Source organism: Atractosteus spatula, chromosome 9, assembly GCF_055471065.1.
Source record: "Atractosteus spatula isolate fAtrSpa1 chromosome 9, fAtrSpa1.hap1, whole genome shotgun sequence".
NCBI classification, from domain to species: domain Eukaryota; kingdom Metazoa; phylum Chordata; class Actinopteri; order Semionotiformes; family Lepisosteidae; genus Atractosteus; species Atractosteus spatula.
In genome coordinates this window covers 24,552,367-24,569,794 of record NC_142714.1, presented here as the reverse complement: position 1 = coordinate 24,569,794, position 17,428 = coordinate 24,552,367, and the positions used below count along the sequence as shown (strand labels likewise).

Genomic DNA, 17,428 nt, shown 5'->3' with positions numbered 1-17,428 from the left:
TCTTAACGAGCAATTTTACGCTGTGTACGTGCTACTTTTTCGAGTGTTTCCCAAACCCCCTTTTAGTCGGCCATTTTACGAAGTACTTTTTTGTTAAGCCCGCCCCTGACGTCGCTTAGCAAAAAGCATCACATGTTGATTGAAAAACAATCGATTGATAATACTTTTATTATATGGTGTCGTTTCTGGTGCTTAGGTGGGATGAAATAAAGTTGTGAAAAGTAATACATGAAGTAAAAATGGCATCATAAATTACAAATAAAGCGAAAGCGTGTAAATAGGCAGAAAATCGGACACCTATTGTTCCTAAGACGAACGCAGAAGAAATGACGGACACACGCCGTAAAAGAAAACCACATTTTTCTAAAGAAGAGCTTGTTCCTCTTTATAGATAAAAACATTGTCCCTTTCCCCAGAGGAGGAAAGAGTCCTGGCAATCCTTGGGCCTGTTGCTGCAGAGGGAATATCTGGAGGGATAGATGTCTGTGGGAATGAGTTTCCTACAACACCACTCCACGCTTCCTCGCCCCAGTATCCATCGCCCTGTTCCTGCGAAGATTCAACACCTGGGTCATCTCAGACAGGCTCCAGTCGAAGGCCACCTCCTGAACCACAGGCACAGGTGAATGGAATTAAAGAAGCTAAAACTTGATTTTGTGGTAAGACAGCTGTAGCAGAGGCACAGTATGACCGGCCTTCTATATCGATGCCAATTATACTGCCTTTTGAACAAGGCGAGTTAAGGTGAACATGTCTGGACCATACTCTAATATTGTAGTTTTCTATTTGCGACCTAATGTGTATATTCATTACTTTCTTTTCAGATACACGGACACCACCTGGACTGCCTCGAGGCAATTTGTAAATTGTGTGTATAATTTATATTATCTGTTATTTTTCCTCAGTTCTTAAAAAAAGATGAGTAAATAAATTCAATTATGTATTCAAAATTTCCACACTCCTTCAGACTGTGCACAGTGTGTTTATTTCTCAAATATACAGGGAATAGCTCAACTACAATGAAATACAAAGTATTTCAACTGATGACCAAAACAAAATAATTATGTAAAAACAGTAGTGATGGTGACCTGCCTAGCCTCTAAACCAGCCTGGTATACACCCTCTGCTGGAAGATCAGGAATTTGGACATTTCTAAACTCCATCCCTTCTTCCTCGTCCTCAGTGGGTAGGGTTATGCCGGCTCTAACAGCAACATTGTGCAGCATTGCACACACAATTATCACGGCGCAGCACCGCTGAGGTGAAAATTTGATGCCACCCAACGACTTGTGAAGACAAGAGAAGCGCATTATCCATAGACCTATAGTGCGTTCCACCACGCTGTGGGTTCGCTGATGCGCTGTGTTGTAATGTTCGTCGGCCTGCATCTGGGGGATAGTTACAGGTTTCAACAGGTATGCACGAAGGGGATACATGCTATCACCCAGTAGCCATCCACCACCAAACTTGCTGTTTCTTGCCTTCTGACACACTGTCGAGTTGGCCCAGATGAAGGCATCATGGGTACTCCCAGGCCACTAAGCCACAATGTCCGTAAAAAGTCCTTGCTGATTGCAAATCACCTGTATGTTCAATGCAGAGAACCCTCTTCTATTGTAGCCTTTATAGGCTAATGATAAAAAGCCACCACTACAGCCCAATGATTTAAACTTAAATAATGCATTACTGCATTTCATAATGAAAATTCTGATATCATCTAGTCAAGTATAAATCTTCATATTCTAAATTTCCAGAGAATTGTCATGGCGTGAATTTAATGTGCTCTGTCTGTCGCTAAGGTTGGCGCAAGAGGTAGCCAGTTTAAGAAGCACTTCGCAATTAACGAGTGGGTCTTGGAGCACATAGATTAGGAAGGATTTAATGTGCTACTTTAGTTATGATGGGTTTTGGGAAACACTCGTAAATTAACGACAGATCTTAAGATGGAGTTTATGATGTTCTTAGGGCTACGATGCTTTTGGGAAACGCACCCCAGTTCTCAATTGCAGCACTAACTCTTCATCTGGTTTTAAGCAATTACGTAACGTCCCAAGCAGAACACTGGATCACGTTAGAACCTTCCCCAATATAGTAGAAATAATGTTGTCACTACGTAATGAATTTATGCATGGAAAAGTCGCTTGGAAAATTATAGTCATATTTAACTTAAATTGCTTTCCAGTAGGAACACATTTATTCACAATGAAGTTTAATGTTTGTTTCTAGTAGCTGTAGTACAGATAATGCATGATGACCCCTTAGTTTGCGATAGTGAATTTTTAGATATCCCTGAGTGTACTGTATTCTGTCACATTTTCGGGACGATCAAATAGATTTGTTGTATTTTTTTATAGTGGGACTGCACACTTCTGGTTCTCAGGGTAAATCGGGGATATTGAGGAAATTCGGGGGGTACGGAGAATAAGTTGTGGTATCAAACGTAAGGGCACGTTAAATTTTTTAAAAATGCAGTCCATGGAAGTGCAAAAGACTTATCTTTATTGCAGACACAAACGTAGCCAGTACATAAAACCAAACTACTATAGCTACTGTATGTGTTTAGTTATTCACCTGAAGGATCTGCGTATGAATTTATAATAGAAATGATTTCAGTGGAAATAAAGTTGCTATAATATAGTACATGTTCAAATTCAGACCCACATCTGCTGTACACATTTGTTTCACGACTAATTGCAATTGAGTGTCGCAGTAGTTACGCCCCTCATCTGGTATGTTTTAGCATAATTGAAGTTCTTAAATTAAAAACTAGCATTAAATTGTCAGGGATATTTAGTTATATATAAACACGAGACAGACCAAGTAATAATTGCATCTTAAGGTGGCCTACATATTAATTTACTTATCAAATTAATTGAAATGTTTTGATTCAGAGCCCCCTGTAGTTCATGCTAATTAGAATAACAGCAATGCTGATCCCTTGGCACCGTACTGAGCACAACTTCAGCTGCTCTCCAGCTTATTTTCCGCACGATCTCCAAGCAGCAGTATTAAATCGTCTGCCACTAGTATGCAGTTGCGTGCTATGACCCAGCCTGAATTAAAGAGGTGCAGGTAACCTTGCTTGTGTTTTGCAACACTGATGCATGGAATGCTGAAAGAGGAAGAGGAGAGGTAAGAATGAGAGGCGGCAGAGGAAGAAGGCGGCAAAGAAGAGAATCTCTAATGAAATTCGTGCAACTGACCGTGCTTGTTTATGCTTTGACCATGAGGGAAGCTTCACTGTGACCTCAATTATTTGGACATTCATAGATTAAAATACGGAAATTACAACTATTTTCAGGAACATTTGCTGTACTGAAATTTTCCAACCTACAGTACTGTAACTGTACAACCAAAATAGTATTCTCCAACCTCCTGTTCTCTGCCTTGCTGCATATAGTATCAATCCCATACCCAGTGATTACAGTAATGTACAGTACTGTGGAATACTGTGCATTACAGTGCAATGTGTTACAGTTCATGTACAGTATCACCTGGCCATGAGAGTTTTCATACTTTACCGTATAATTTGTATACAGTAGTACTGTAAAACCACTGTAGCCCACTTTAACCCCCCTCCCACTCCCCACCAACAGGTGTTTGTGGCAGAATTGAGAGACGACCAGCGAGTTATGGTAGACCACCAGTATTTACTGCAGATCAAGAAATTGTCATTTTCTACAGGGTTCTGGCAAGCAATTCCATTCAGCTTCATGAGATACAAAGTTGAGTCATTCGGGACAATGTCGTATTTCTAGGAATCGACCAGGTTAGTTTGTCAACCCTTGACCAGGGTCTCCAAAGAAAAAGAAGAACAGAATTTGGATGAATTAACTATATTTTGTCAAATATGTAAAAACACTGAAAGAGTGAAAGAACTGCAATATCAATGTGTGCAAGTAAGTTACTGTAAGTTTCCAGACATGCTTTACTTTATACTATAACATTACTGTGCAATTTTCAGCACCCTGTGATGTACGCTCTATGGCCTTCTAAAACTGGTGTGTTTTGCTCTGCTTCAAATATTGTTATACAATCAATTTCTGATACTTCTGTTGTATTTTTTAGTGAATATCTGAGCTCGCTGCTGCTGGTGGTTGGGTTCAACCTGACAGAGAGGAGGAGACAAGGAAGAAACATTAGCGAGCGGGCCACTGTGCAGGCTCCTGGTCAGCGTGGGGGAAATGTCACACTGTGTGCAGCAATCAGCAAACATGGGGTCCTTCACCTTTGTGCCAAGTTTTATACAATATAATAGCACACTGTTTGAAGTGCAAGATTTGTAGAAGTAATACTGACAAAGCTCATTTTATTACTGTAATCTTCATTGATCTTACCAGTGTTTAGTAGGTACTCTGTAGGGTATATTTGTTTGATGGGGTGTGTTTGCCTTTTGAACACAAAGTTTTATTTAGATTGAAGATAATGTTTTTGAATAGAATGTTTCATTTTGTTTGACACTGCTGCGGTCTGCCCAATTGGGTGTGGGGATTGCCTTTTGTGTTTATTGTTCTGTGTACATGGAGTATAATTCCGGAAAATGTGTGTAAATGATTGTGGAATAACTGCAATGATTCACATGATGGCCACAGGACACACAAATAATGCAAAAGACAACTAGTACTGATAATGAACCTTTAATAAAGTAGTTAACCTGCTAAAATTACTGAACATCCAATACATCTCAACGTCTGCATGTTACCTTTTTGTAGTTACAAAACACAGGTAGGAATGGAAGAATCCCAAATAAAAATTAATTTGCGTAGTCAACCATGTACACAAAAAATGTTAACATCAGAAGGCGATTTCTATTCCATGGCAAGAGACTTTTAGAATTTAAAGGTCACTATACAGCAGTCACGTAGGGACTTGTTCAGGCTTGGAATTTGTGCATATCACTTTTGAACAAACTATCACACAATGGCAATGTTAAATTATTTTAAGGCTGATAATCTGAAGCCTTTTTTGATCAACTAATATGCAAAATCTCAATCTGGACATTTGTACAAGTGATGCAAAAAATTAATTAAAGTGTATAAGTAGTTCATACTTTGGTATATTGAGGAGTAGATCTATCTAGAGTCATTTCTATGAACAGGCCACAGTTAAACAATTACTTGGATTGAACTCTACAATATTCTTGCCACTGTCCAAATTCCACAGCCCCTCGCAAAGCCAGATTTCCTGAAAAAAAGTTAACAGAATCACAAACCCACAATGTTTCACAAAAGGCTGTCTGGCTGAGGAACAGAAAAAGGTTTCTTTCCTTATCTACTGTAGGCAGAGTAGAGCAGGGGTGCCAAGTCCAGCAGGTATTACCGATCTCTTTAAATAAGGCCCCCCATGAAGAAATGGGAGGATCTATCAGCCAGCTAAAATTAACCTCGAAGGGTTAAAAATTCTTTTTTTATACAGCGTGTTCAGCAAAACACCAGCTGCAACATTAAATGTATCTGCTGCTGATAAGACCAGGGACCTGCAGACACAAAGAATGCTTGTTTTAAGAATCCCAAATTATTTTTGTGTAGAAGGCCAATTGTAACTACTATATCTGTTTTTTTAAAAACACTGATATAGCTCAATTATGTAGACATCTTCTGATTAAAGTAGAAGTTTGCTTAACCAAAAGAAATTAATTAAGATTGAAGTTTATTTTTCTTTTTGAGAGTCAAGCTCTTTGCATTCCTTATCAAGTAAGTGTATAAAAGGTCAGCTGTAACTTTTCTTGTTAGAACCATCTTCTTAATTGCAAGGAGGGTGCTTCTCTTTGGCCAAATACACAATAAACTTCTCTTCTGCTTGAGAAAAAGCTCTCCAGTGGATTTTTACTCTACAGCCAATAATTAGTTCAACTGAGCTGAAATGAAAACCTGAAAAACCCTCCAGGTCTGGACTTGTGAAACCATGTGCTAGAGTAATAAAAAACATCAACTTCCTTTTCTATTTTAGCAATAACCCTTTATCTATAAGAAACCTACTACAATAACAGAAGAAGACTGATAACATCTTTAAATACTATATTAGCACAGAGATGGATTAAGACAGTGGAACTTGGCCATACGTACTTCCTCTTGTGATCCTCAGTGAGTCTGTGCTTTTGTGCATTCAGCTCTGTGCCATCTAGTTTATCAATAACATTCTTCATATCACTGCGAGAGGCAAACTCAACCACAATAAATCATCAAACCGCATTAGCAACACATACAATATAAATTGATCATCAACGTAAGTCTAGTCCTGGAATAATGAAGCCATCATAAGTGTGCACATATCCAGTGATTCAGCTTAAAAATCACACCATGACATCACATCACAGAAACATCATATTTCAGCATGTGTTTTAAGTACAACCATTCTAGCAACTTGGATGTAAAAAATAACTTCCGTGGTCATGGTACAAAACTAAATCTTACTTAAGGGACTTAATAATTAAGAACTACATATGTATTGTCACGCATTAATAAAAAAGCAGTTGGCGGTAAAGCCTTTAGTTACAGGGCCCCTAGTTTATGGAACAGTCTCCCACCCCATATTCGGGATGCCGAGTCAATCTCAGTATTCAAATCCAGACTGGAGACCTATTACTTCAGCCTAGCCTACTCACATTATAGCCTACTGCAACCATGGCTGCTGGTGCTGCTGTACTGTACATGCGATTGTGTGTCTCTATGTTGTCCCAACAGGTAGATACATCTGTTCTGACCAAACTATCCTATTCTCCTCCCCACATGTCCAGATGGTTCCCTGGCTGGGCACTATCTGAGCCGGATGCTGCAACACTGCCATGGATCCAAGAGGGACATCGTGGATATAGCTATAGTTTAGGATGATTTTACTGGTCTACAGAGATCTGCATGGAGTACTGAAATACAGGAGACATGATGGATGGATTAATACCCTCATTCATTTATTTATTTTTTAATTGTATAATGTTAGCATGCCCAAAGGGGTTGGGCAGCCAGTTGACCTTGGACCCCTAGAGGTTTTTTTTTCTCCTTACTAAGGAGTTTTTGGTTCCTCTCCTCTGTTGTCTCCTGGTCTTTTCTGTTGTGTATTCACATGTATGGTCACTTGCTTTGTTAAGCGCCTTGGGGTATCCTGGTTGTGAAAGGCGCAATATAAAAATAAATTGAATTAAATTGAATGTGTTCACATTAACCCCTAAATTCAAATCTTACTTTTATTTCATACAACACTAGGGATACAAATGCTTCCTACTCTTCATTCTTGTTGGATCTGTGAGCATCCACAAAAGTGACTTCTCCTACTTTTCTCATCAGATCTTTCAGGTCCTATTTTATAAATGAAACACAACATTAAGAAGTCCACAAAAAGGAATTAATCTGATTTCTTAATCAGTTCAGGGATATATTCACTTTTGACAATAAAATCTAAGCCTTAAATAATAACCTGCAATTCCATAGTAAATTAGGTTAATCTGAAACAGGCATGTGCTTTAACAGGATGTGTCAATGAAGAGAAAGAGAGGAAAAATGTAGTTCCAGAACAGCTTTAACCACAGCCTGGGACAGCTGGGTGTTCTGTCTTGAACTGTTTCAATGAATAATAGACAACCTATTCTGTGTGAAGCCAGGTCAACAATCACAGATATGTTTGTTTTTATTCACATGCAGGTTCAAGAAAACCACTGGTATGTCCTGCTAAGTTGTGCTCTTCAAGTAAAGCACACTTGCAGACAACAGAGCAGTTTCAAAGAACCTTGAAATCTTTCATGTTTTATGCCGTAAGAAACCAGTAATTCAAGGAAATCAGTTTAAGACATTTCTCCAACAGATGTCTGGACACTTTAGATACTTTAGATTTCGATATGAACAATATTCAGAAGCTCTGAATGACAAGTTCTGTACACGGTGAATCAAGGAGGGATGTCAATATTTGAGGTTACACTGAAGATATGCAGTCAGATATCTCTATTTCCCCTCTCTTTTAAGTAGATAGAAATGAGTTTGAAGTTTTAAATCTGACTATCATTTAGGATCATCTGCTTTTCAAAAAAAGACATTTTGACAGGTAAAATCAATGTGTGCAATGGAATTACTTAGAACAACTATTTCATACACCTGCCATTGACCCCAGCTCTTATACAAGTAAGATTTCAATATTTCCTTACTATTAATATTTCTAGATTTGAGCTAAAAACTATTTAACTTTAACTACTCCATGGGTACATGCACAACAGACAAGAACAATTAAAAAAATAAGAACAAAAATAAGATAAAAAACTTCATTGTTGGATTTTCTTTCCATTAATAAACCTAGTTTAGAAGTTTTATAACCCTAATTTATTTATCTGATAGGGACAAATGCATGGAGCCCTACCAGCTGAGATCAAACAGTGCACAGGCATGCTCTGTAAAAAGCTATACAGGTTCACCTGGCTCTTTTACAGTGGAGATGTGTGGTATCAAACTCCTTCACTGAACCTTAACCAAGGAACTAGAGAAAGTCATTACAACAGGATGGGAAGGGATAAGATTTGTAAATTGATCCAAGGCAGCCAGCAAGCATCATTTAAAATAATGACTGTCACTTCAAGATGTGCAATCAGGTTAGTATGATAATTCTACCCTAGAAGAATCAATAGGAGTTCCCCAATTACAGGAAATGAATGCAAATTTTATTTAGTCAATTCTGTGTTGATTATAAATTTGCATTTTATTAATGGGGTGGCTGATGCTTGATATAATTAATTTCAAAAACTCATTTACAATAAATTTACAGTAAAGGGGTATTTTAGACAAGGGGCCCATACCTGAAGGTGAGAGAAATCAAAGCACTTGCACTAACCACTGTTGGCCCTAAATAATAAGTATGACAATCTACAGTGCCTTGAGTTTTTCTTGACCAATTTTTAAACCTGCATTATTCCCCTTGAACACCACATGGTTGATATGACCTCTTCATAATCCACTTATCTATGCACTTCGGTGCCATAAACGTTTTCAATTTGTTGTTAATGATTTATGCACTTACGAATGGTGATCTACACAGATCTTAATACTCAAAATGCATCCATTTTATTAAACAAAATCACAGACAAATGTGTAAACATTAAAATGACAGGTGGGCCTGTGAAATAGTTTAGCTCAATAGATGACTGCAGTAACCATAAAAACAACAACTGGCAAATATAGTTTTGTCTATCATGTTGAGCTAGGAAAATGTTTAATATTAACTCCAAAATCTGTGTACATACCCCACTGCCTTTTTCTTTTGCATTTGTCTATTTCAAATTTGTATTAATCTTTAAAGTCTGGAATAGTATCTGATTGGAGGGCATCCACTCCAAAATGCACATGTTTAAGTACAAAACCTGACTGCCTTGAAAAATTGGCGACCTGTTTGAATGAAACAAGTTTTCTTAATCTGATCCAGTCAGTTTATTTTGCTATGCATCTGCTGTGCCAGTGCTCAGTGTGCATTTATTTTTTCAATTGATTGTTTTGTGGACCCTTAGCTTTACATTTCTCAACACAGCGTTATAAGATTAACCAGGTTACTACCATGCAAGGCAATCAGGGAGCAGTAACAAAATGCCATGAACCCATAAAGCTGGCTCCTGAGCTATGATGGAATTGAGCACAGCTTTGCACATGGTCTTTAAAAAGTATTCTGCTTGGACAACTAGTTTTTCTGCTGTTGCAACAAGCTGGACTGCTTTAAGGAAATTTACCCATGTGTCACAAGGGATATGGGGCATTACATGTCAAATTCAGGAGTCAGGACATTTAACAATTAGTCAGTAAAAATGTTTGTCTTTGTTGGACTTATTTATGTAACTGGCATTATCTGAGACAAATCGAACAACATTTAAAATCCACTTCAAATGCATTTAAACATTTCTCACTGTCCTGTGCCACCAAGGAGTAGTTCTCAGAAAGCAGATAAATTGTCAACTAGAATAATGGTCAAATCACCAGTACTTGATTGTCCTTGTAAAACAAACCATGCAAAACAGTGATCTTTTACATAAGTAGATTTGTCAATGACAAGAGATACATTGCGTTACATTGTCAGACATTTTGATCAGTTCTTGATTTTGGTTGTATGAGCAAACCAACAGTCTGAGGAAAATACTCCTTTTTCATCTGACTTGTTAAAGGAACCCCAATGTTTATTTTGTTGAGAAATGCATGTATCTTTGGTTGGCCAACTTTTCTAATGAAACATAAGTGCATTATGTAATTTATACAATAAAAGTATCCAGTAAGGAATACACAGAAAATATGATAATGTATTTATATTCTTAAAAAGCTTTTGATATAAGATTCTCAAATTACAGATGGTAGGCATTGAGGGAAATGTGTATGTTTACACCTTCTAGACTAATGCAAGAAAGCAATTTAAAAAGCAAAAATAGATGTTAGGATATACAGTATAGTATATATAGTGTATAAATTGTATACAATTCCAGTAAGACCTTCATTTAGAACATATTGTACAATTTTGGCAACCAAATTACAGAAAAGATATTGCAGCTCTGGAATCAGTCAAGAGAATATGCTCATACCGACATACAGGAATATGCATCGTCAGTCACTAGCTACATCAGGAAATGTGCTGACGATGTCACACTCACAAAAGAAATAAGAACCTTTCCTAACCAGAAACCATGGAGGAACAGTGAGGTTCGCACCCTAATCAAAGCAAGGGATGCAGCATTCAAATCGGGCAATAAATCAGAACTAAGGTCAGCCAGGATCAATCTTAACAATGGTATTAAACATGCAAAAAACACGCTCAAACAGGAATTAGAGGAACACTTCACCACTAATGACTCAAGGCGCATGTGGCAAGGTATACAGGCCCTCACAGACTACAAGAGGAAGAACATCTGTGCACCTGCCCATGATGCCTCCATGCCTAACGAGCTCAACACCTTCTATGCTCGGTTTGAAGCCAACAACACAGAACCAGTCATCAGAACTGCACTCTCCGCAGCTGACCAGCTGCTCTCACTGTCTGCAGACGAGGTGAGGAGATCTCTGCTAAAAGTGAACACACGCAAGGCTGCAGGACCCGACGGCATACCCAGTCGCGTCCTCAGAGCCTGCGCCAATCAACTGGTGGGTGTATTCACAGACATTTTCAACATGTCTCTGGCCCAAGCCGTAGTCCCCACCTGCTTCAAGACAACCACCATCATCCCAATACCAAAGAAAACCACAGTGACATGTCTTAATGACTACCGACCAGTGGCACTAACACCTGTCATCATGAAGTGCTTCGAGAGGCTGGTCATGAAGCACATTAAGGACGCCATCCCAAACACAGTGGACCCGTACCAGTTTGCCTACCGGTCCAACAGATCCACAGATGACGCAATCTCCATTGCCACACACACGGCCCTATCCCATCTGGACAAAAAGAACACATATACAAGACTACTATTCATCGACTTCAGCTCAGCTTTTAACACTATCATCCCAAAGAAACTAGTCAAGAAACTCAGTGCACTGGGTCTCAACACCACCCTCTGCAACTGGATTCGGGACTTTCTGACAGGCAGACCTCAGGATGTCAGGCTTGGAAACCACACCTCCGGCACACTAACTCTGAACACTGGGGTCCCCCAGGGGTGTGTGCTTAGTCCATTACTCTACTCCCTCTATACCCGCGACTGTAAGGCCAAACACAACACCAACTCCATCATCAAGTTTGCCGATGACACCACAGTTGTAGGTCTGATCACAGACAATGATGAGAGGGCCTACAGGGAGGAGGTCAATCTCCTTACAACATGGTGTGATGACAACAACCTCACCCTCAACGTCAGCAAAACCAAGGAGCTGATCGTTGATTTCAGGAAACTGCAAACCGGACATGCCCCTATCCACATCAACGGGACTGAAGTGGAAAGGGTCAGTAACTTTAAATTCCTTGGTGTCCATATCACCGAGGACCTCACATGGTCTCTCAACACCACCTGTCTGATCAAGAAAGCGCAACAGCGCCTGTACTTCCTAAGACGGTTGAAGAAGGCTAAGATATGTCCCCAGATCCTCACTAACTTTTACAGATGCACTACAGAAAGCACACTGACAGGCTGCATCACAGTGTGGTATGGCAACTGCAGTATTGCTGACCGCAAAGCCCTACAACGGGTGGTGAAAACTGCCCAGTCCATCACTGGGGTTACCCTCCCATCTATACAGGACATTTATGACAGACGGTGCTTGAGGAAAGCTCTAAGCATAATCAAAGACCCCACACACCCCAGCTACAGACTTTATGATCTGCTACCATCTGGAAAACGGTACCGGAGCATTCGGGCCCAGACTACCAGACTCAGAGACAGTTTTTACCCCCGCACTATCAAACTGTTAAATTCCCAGCCTCTCTCACTCTCACTCTCACTCTCACCTCACCTCTCACCTATGATCTGAACCTCACAGTGCCTTCTTCCTTTCTTTCTTTCTTACCAAAAACCCAAACGCACATTGAAAATCTACCTCTACCATACATGTCAAAAGCTCACTCCCCATAATTTCTATCCCTTTATTTTATTCTGTTGATGCATATTTTTGCACATAACCTATTACCTTTTTGTTGTTTTGCACATTGCCTGTTGTTGTTTTTTTGCACATCGTCTGTTGTTGTTTTTTGCACACTGCCTGTTGTCTCTGTCTTTCTTTTGCTACACACTTGTATTGTTGTTGTTGTTGTTGTTGTTTTTTTCTCTTTGTACTACTTATGTCCGAGAGCTAGCTAAATAGCATTTCGTTATACCATATACCATATATATGAGTGTAATGACAATAAACTTGAACTTGAACTTGAAGAGAAACCTATGACGTTCATTAAGGGAATGCCTTACGCTGACAGGCTGAAGGAATTCAACCTTTTAAGTCTTGCATTTACCCCAAGAACAGCAGGCATTTTTTTACCCAAGGAGTTGTGGGAATATGGAAAAGCATTCAGTCACGTTTTTGCAGCTGATACCTTGGCATGCTTCAATAAACAGTTGGATCAGATCCTTGGATCAATTAGCTACTAACTACTTAAAGGGCTTCTTTGTAAATGTTCTTATGTTCTCACAAAATTGAAGGCTATGCAAATGAAGTTGTATCCATTAGTACACCAGATGGATAATGTCGCACTCAATCCAATGCTTTTTACTACATCCATTTTCAAATTTCTTCATGCTATACTGTAAATTTACAGATTGCTGAAATTAAAATTCCTACAAGGCCAACAGGAGCATAACTACAAAACTACAGGTAAAAGCCCCAAGGGTGACAGTCAACAAAAACCTGAAAACTGAAGACTGTAATCTACAATAATAATCTAATTGTAATCTACAATGAATAATTTTCAAACCCAATGTAAGAACAATTAATGCAGACCCAATCTCCAAGTAACTTTTTCATAACCAATCCCAGTCCTAAAGCAGCTTCTTTTTTCTATGTACACTTTTGGATTGAAAATAAATATTAAAAAGGAGCATTTCCTGTTACGGCAGTGTGGAGGTGACAGTTTTTTGTTAAGCTCTGTTGCCAAGTGTATACTGTATGTATGAACCACTGCAAACAACAAATGTGGCAGTCTGACAACCACTTATCACCTCATCATTTTTATTTGCTTACGATTCTGAAAAAAGCTGATGAAAAGCACACATCCAAATACCTAAAAGTGTACATTCCAATCAAGTTCATTTACAGAAATCAAGTGCTGTTTATCTGGAAAAAGCTGAACAGCTATAATGGGAGGAATGTATCTACCGCAGGCTGGAGGCGTAATGTTTAATGCTTTCCACAATTGTATTTATTTGAAGATGTGCAGGACTATAAGGATATAGACCGAAACAATTAAGTTTAAACAAAGACTTATGCCTTTTAAGTATTCACCAGATATGTGTTTTTTTTTACAGCACGTGACTTCATGTTGTTACATAATCTCTTCTCCTTGAGACCTTTTCAGCTATCCCTGCACACACTTCACTCCAGCACATGGGACAGAAAATAACACTCTGAACAAAAGCAAAATGCATCCTTGCACAGTCAAATAAAGCCCAATACTTCCTAATTCATTCCTAATAAGGCCCAACATTTTGTTTCATTAGTACTAAAAAAAAATACACTTTTGCTGTTGGGTGCTTTGGTGCTTGGGCACCAAGCCTCTACTATGATGTCCTACCTTTATATCAGAACTCAGTTGTTCAGTCTTGAACTCCTGCATTCACTAGAGCTGTCAACAGCTAGACAAGAAGCCTACAGGACAACATTTCAGAAAAGAAGAAAAACCTTCCATTTTGTAGTCTTTATTGTAGAAGAACACAACCTCTATGTTTCTTTTTAAGGTATTAACAAATTGCTTAAAAAAAGTAAACTGATTTCAATGCTAAAAGGGCAAGCTGTTGGCTGGAGATGGCTGAACCACTGCTGACAGACTGGCGGTAGCTGCCAAACCGGAAAGAGAATCCTCCTCCAGCGCCTCTGGCCACCTTCCTCCGCACGACCCTGAACACACAACAGCCTCAACATAAGCAAACAAAGTCTAAAACCTATTATAATTCCCCTGTCAAACCTGAGCCATTTAACAGGAGAACCTAGAAGTAGAAGTCTCGAACCTTTCCTTTCTTGGAAGTGGCAGGTTACATAAATCCCAAGTAAGGGGTTACCAATTTAAGAAAGAATACCTTTCACTGCCATTTAATTCATAGACTGCATCATCAGCATCTCTGTGGTCTTCAAACTCCTGTGGAGATAGGAGGCCGACAAGAAGCAGAGCAGTTCTTTACAAGGTTATATATTTAGGGTCTACATATATGTAAAACTTGAATAAGACACCCGGCCTTTCGAATGAATTAGGGTTACCTTGCTGCAAAACTAATAAGAGTTTAATTTAGTATATTCCGATCCATTTCAAAGTAATACGTGCACATCTTAAAGCATCGTTTGTAGAGAACAGCACCACACCCACCTCCATTTTCCCCAAAGATGATAAAGATACACTTCTCCCAATGCAATTCAATAAAGGGACACAAGGCAGCCTAAGACACATGAAGCTGTACAGCAAAAATAAACAGTTCATTAATGGACATTTACTACTTAAAATGGAGATCCCTAGCCTTTGGTCAAAAATCTCACCTTGGATCCAAAGCCATTTTTCAGATTTATTTCCTGAATTCTCCCATAGCCTTTGAAGAATTTCTCCACATCCCTCTCCCTAGTGTGGGGACTCAGGCGCTCAGTGAAGACATGACAACAGTCATGTTTACAGTGCTAAAAAAACATCAGTAAGGGTGTTTCCGAATATAACTGATCACTGTAAAAAGACTCTTCAGCCTCTGTAAAACCAATAGAAAAGGTCACTACATCGGTTACATCAGCACATAGACAGGTAATAGACAACAAATGGAAACACCAGTGGACAGTCACTTAACAGGCACAGGGTCACCATGTGCAGCCATTACAGCTTGTACGCACCATGACACAGACTCCACCAGTGTCCACAATTCCGCAGGATGGGCACAGTACCATTCTTCCATCAGAAAGTCAGCTCACACCTGGTTGATGATGGTGGAAAAATGTGGTCTCAGCCGTCATTCCAGAACATCCCACAATTGCTCAATTTTGGTAGGATCTGGTGAGTGAGTAGGCTGTGATATCAGGAGAACATCAGTCATGCACATCAAACCCTTGGGTCATGGGTCATGTTACGTTCAATTAGCTAAATTAAAAGAATAGTGTCTAATGGTTAGCAGTGGTCAGCAATGGTTAGCAGTGCTGTCTCTCACCACTAGTGCTCTGGGTTCAAATCTGGACCTGGGGAGCTATCTGCATGGAGTTTGCATGTTCTCCCTGGTTCACGTGGGTTTCTTCCCACAGTCAAAACACATACTGGTAGGTGAATTAGCTTCTGGGAAAATTGGCCCTAGTGTGAGTTTGTGTGTGCCACTGTGTGCCCCGCGATGGACTGGCGAGGGTGTATCCTGTCTTGTGTCAGTTGCTTGACAAGATAGGATTCAACTCTCCTATGACCCTGAATTAGGTACAGTAAAGTGGTTTGAAAATGGATGTATGTCTAAAACTAGTCTAGATTTAGACACCCATACATCCAAAACTAGAAGAATATTGACAAAACAATGAAATTGTAGACATTTAAAAATAAGGTTTGGGAAAAACTGCATGAGAAAAGTTCATCACAGCAACAGGATTTCCCTCATATAAAGGTAAGATTGAAGCTATAAGAATCCAAAGCAATAAATACACATGATCTGCAAACTGGTTAACACACAAGAAATAGTGTGTCATCTTAAATGGTATAACTTCACATTAAAAGCAGATGAAAGCAGTATTGGACTAGAGAGAGATATTTTAAGGCCACTACTTTTCCTGATCTATACTCACAATTTAGATTGCAATGTACAGTAGTTAGCAATCCAATTACATTTCCAGACACAAAAACAGGAAGTGGCAAACAACAGCAAGGACAATTCAAAAAGGCAATCATTGATTTGACACTTAGAAAATTGCATTTAACACTCATACTTTGTTGCCAGTTTGTCATACTGTTTGTCATTCCAATGCATGTGTTATATATGGCAAATAAAACATCTTGAATTGAATATAGAATCTTGAATCATAAGTGCAAAGCCATTCACATGAATTAAGACTATATATCACTTGGAAGGCGCTGTGGTACAGAACCCTATGCATCCGAAGGATCTGTGTGTTTATGCACTTTTGTGTTAAGATGTAGATTCTTCTATGTCCACATCAAGTCAATTAAGGTAAGAAAAACATGTAAATTAAATAACGGGAGGATTGCTTGAGACTTACCATTATATAGCATGTACTCATTTAGAAGAGTGTTCAATGTAAGACGCCCTACAACAATATAGCATTAGAAAGAATTAGAAAGATGATCTTCTGACACCAGGAATCATTTTAACAGAAAAGTTAAAGGATCCCATTATGCAAAAACAAAAGAACCCTAGATGGCAAATGGGTATCAGGGCGACTGGATCGTAAATACAAACAATCCAAATAAAATGAAAGGCCCCTGTTAAAAACCAATCAAATGTTTCAGCTTTAAGCTTCAGTGTGAAAACAGGCTCTTACAGGAACTCTGTAAAATCAAGTTTCCATGTTCTTGGAACTGCATTTCATTCTTGGAAAAACCTTAGAATTATGTTAATCATCGACGATGTCTAAATGAGAAAAAGTTTGTGCAAGGAGAGATTGCACCCTGGATGGGACACAAGTCCTTTGCAGGACAAACACATAAGGACAATTAGAAACCCCTATGTGTTCAATATGCGAGGGAGCCAAAGCATCTGGCAAAAAACAACGTGAAAAGAGAGAACATGTAGACTACACACAGATAAGCACCCCCCCCACAGCCATCAAACCCAGGAATAGGAGCTGGAATGCAGCAGCAGCACTCCTTGCCACTTTAGCAA

The 17,428-nt window shown here is 39.1% G+C and overlaps 1 protein-coding gene across 1 annotated transcript; it reads right to left on the bottom strand.

Annotated features, from left to right (window-relative positions):
* Positions 1–500: 500 nt before the first annotated feature.
* Positions 501–15,503, bottom strand: LOC148828455 (serine/arginine-rich splicing factor 5-like). The gene is made up of 7 exons (XM_088926032.1): positions 15,450–15,503; positions 15,111–15,245; positions 14,660–14,718; positions 14,408–14,480; positions 7,219–7,292; positions 6,062–6,173; positions 501–605 (listed from the first exon to the last, which is right to left on the bottom strand). The coding sequence occupies exons 1-7, from the start codon at positions 15,501–15,503 to the stop codon at positions 501–503; spliced, it is 612 nt and encodes a 203-aa protein (XP_088782158.1).
* Between the last annotated feature and the right edge of the window lie 1,925 nt (positions 15,504–17,428).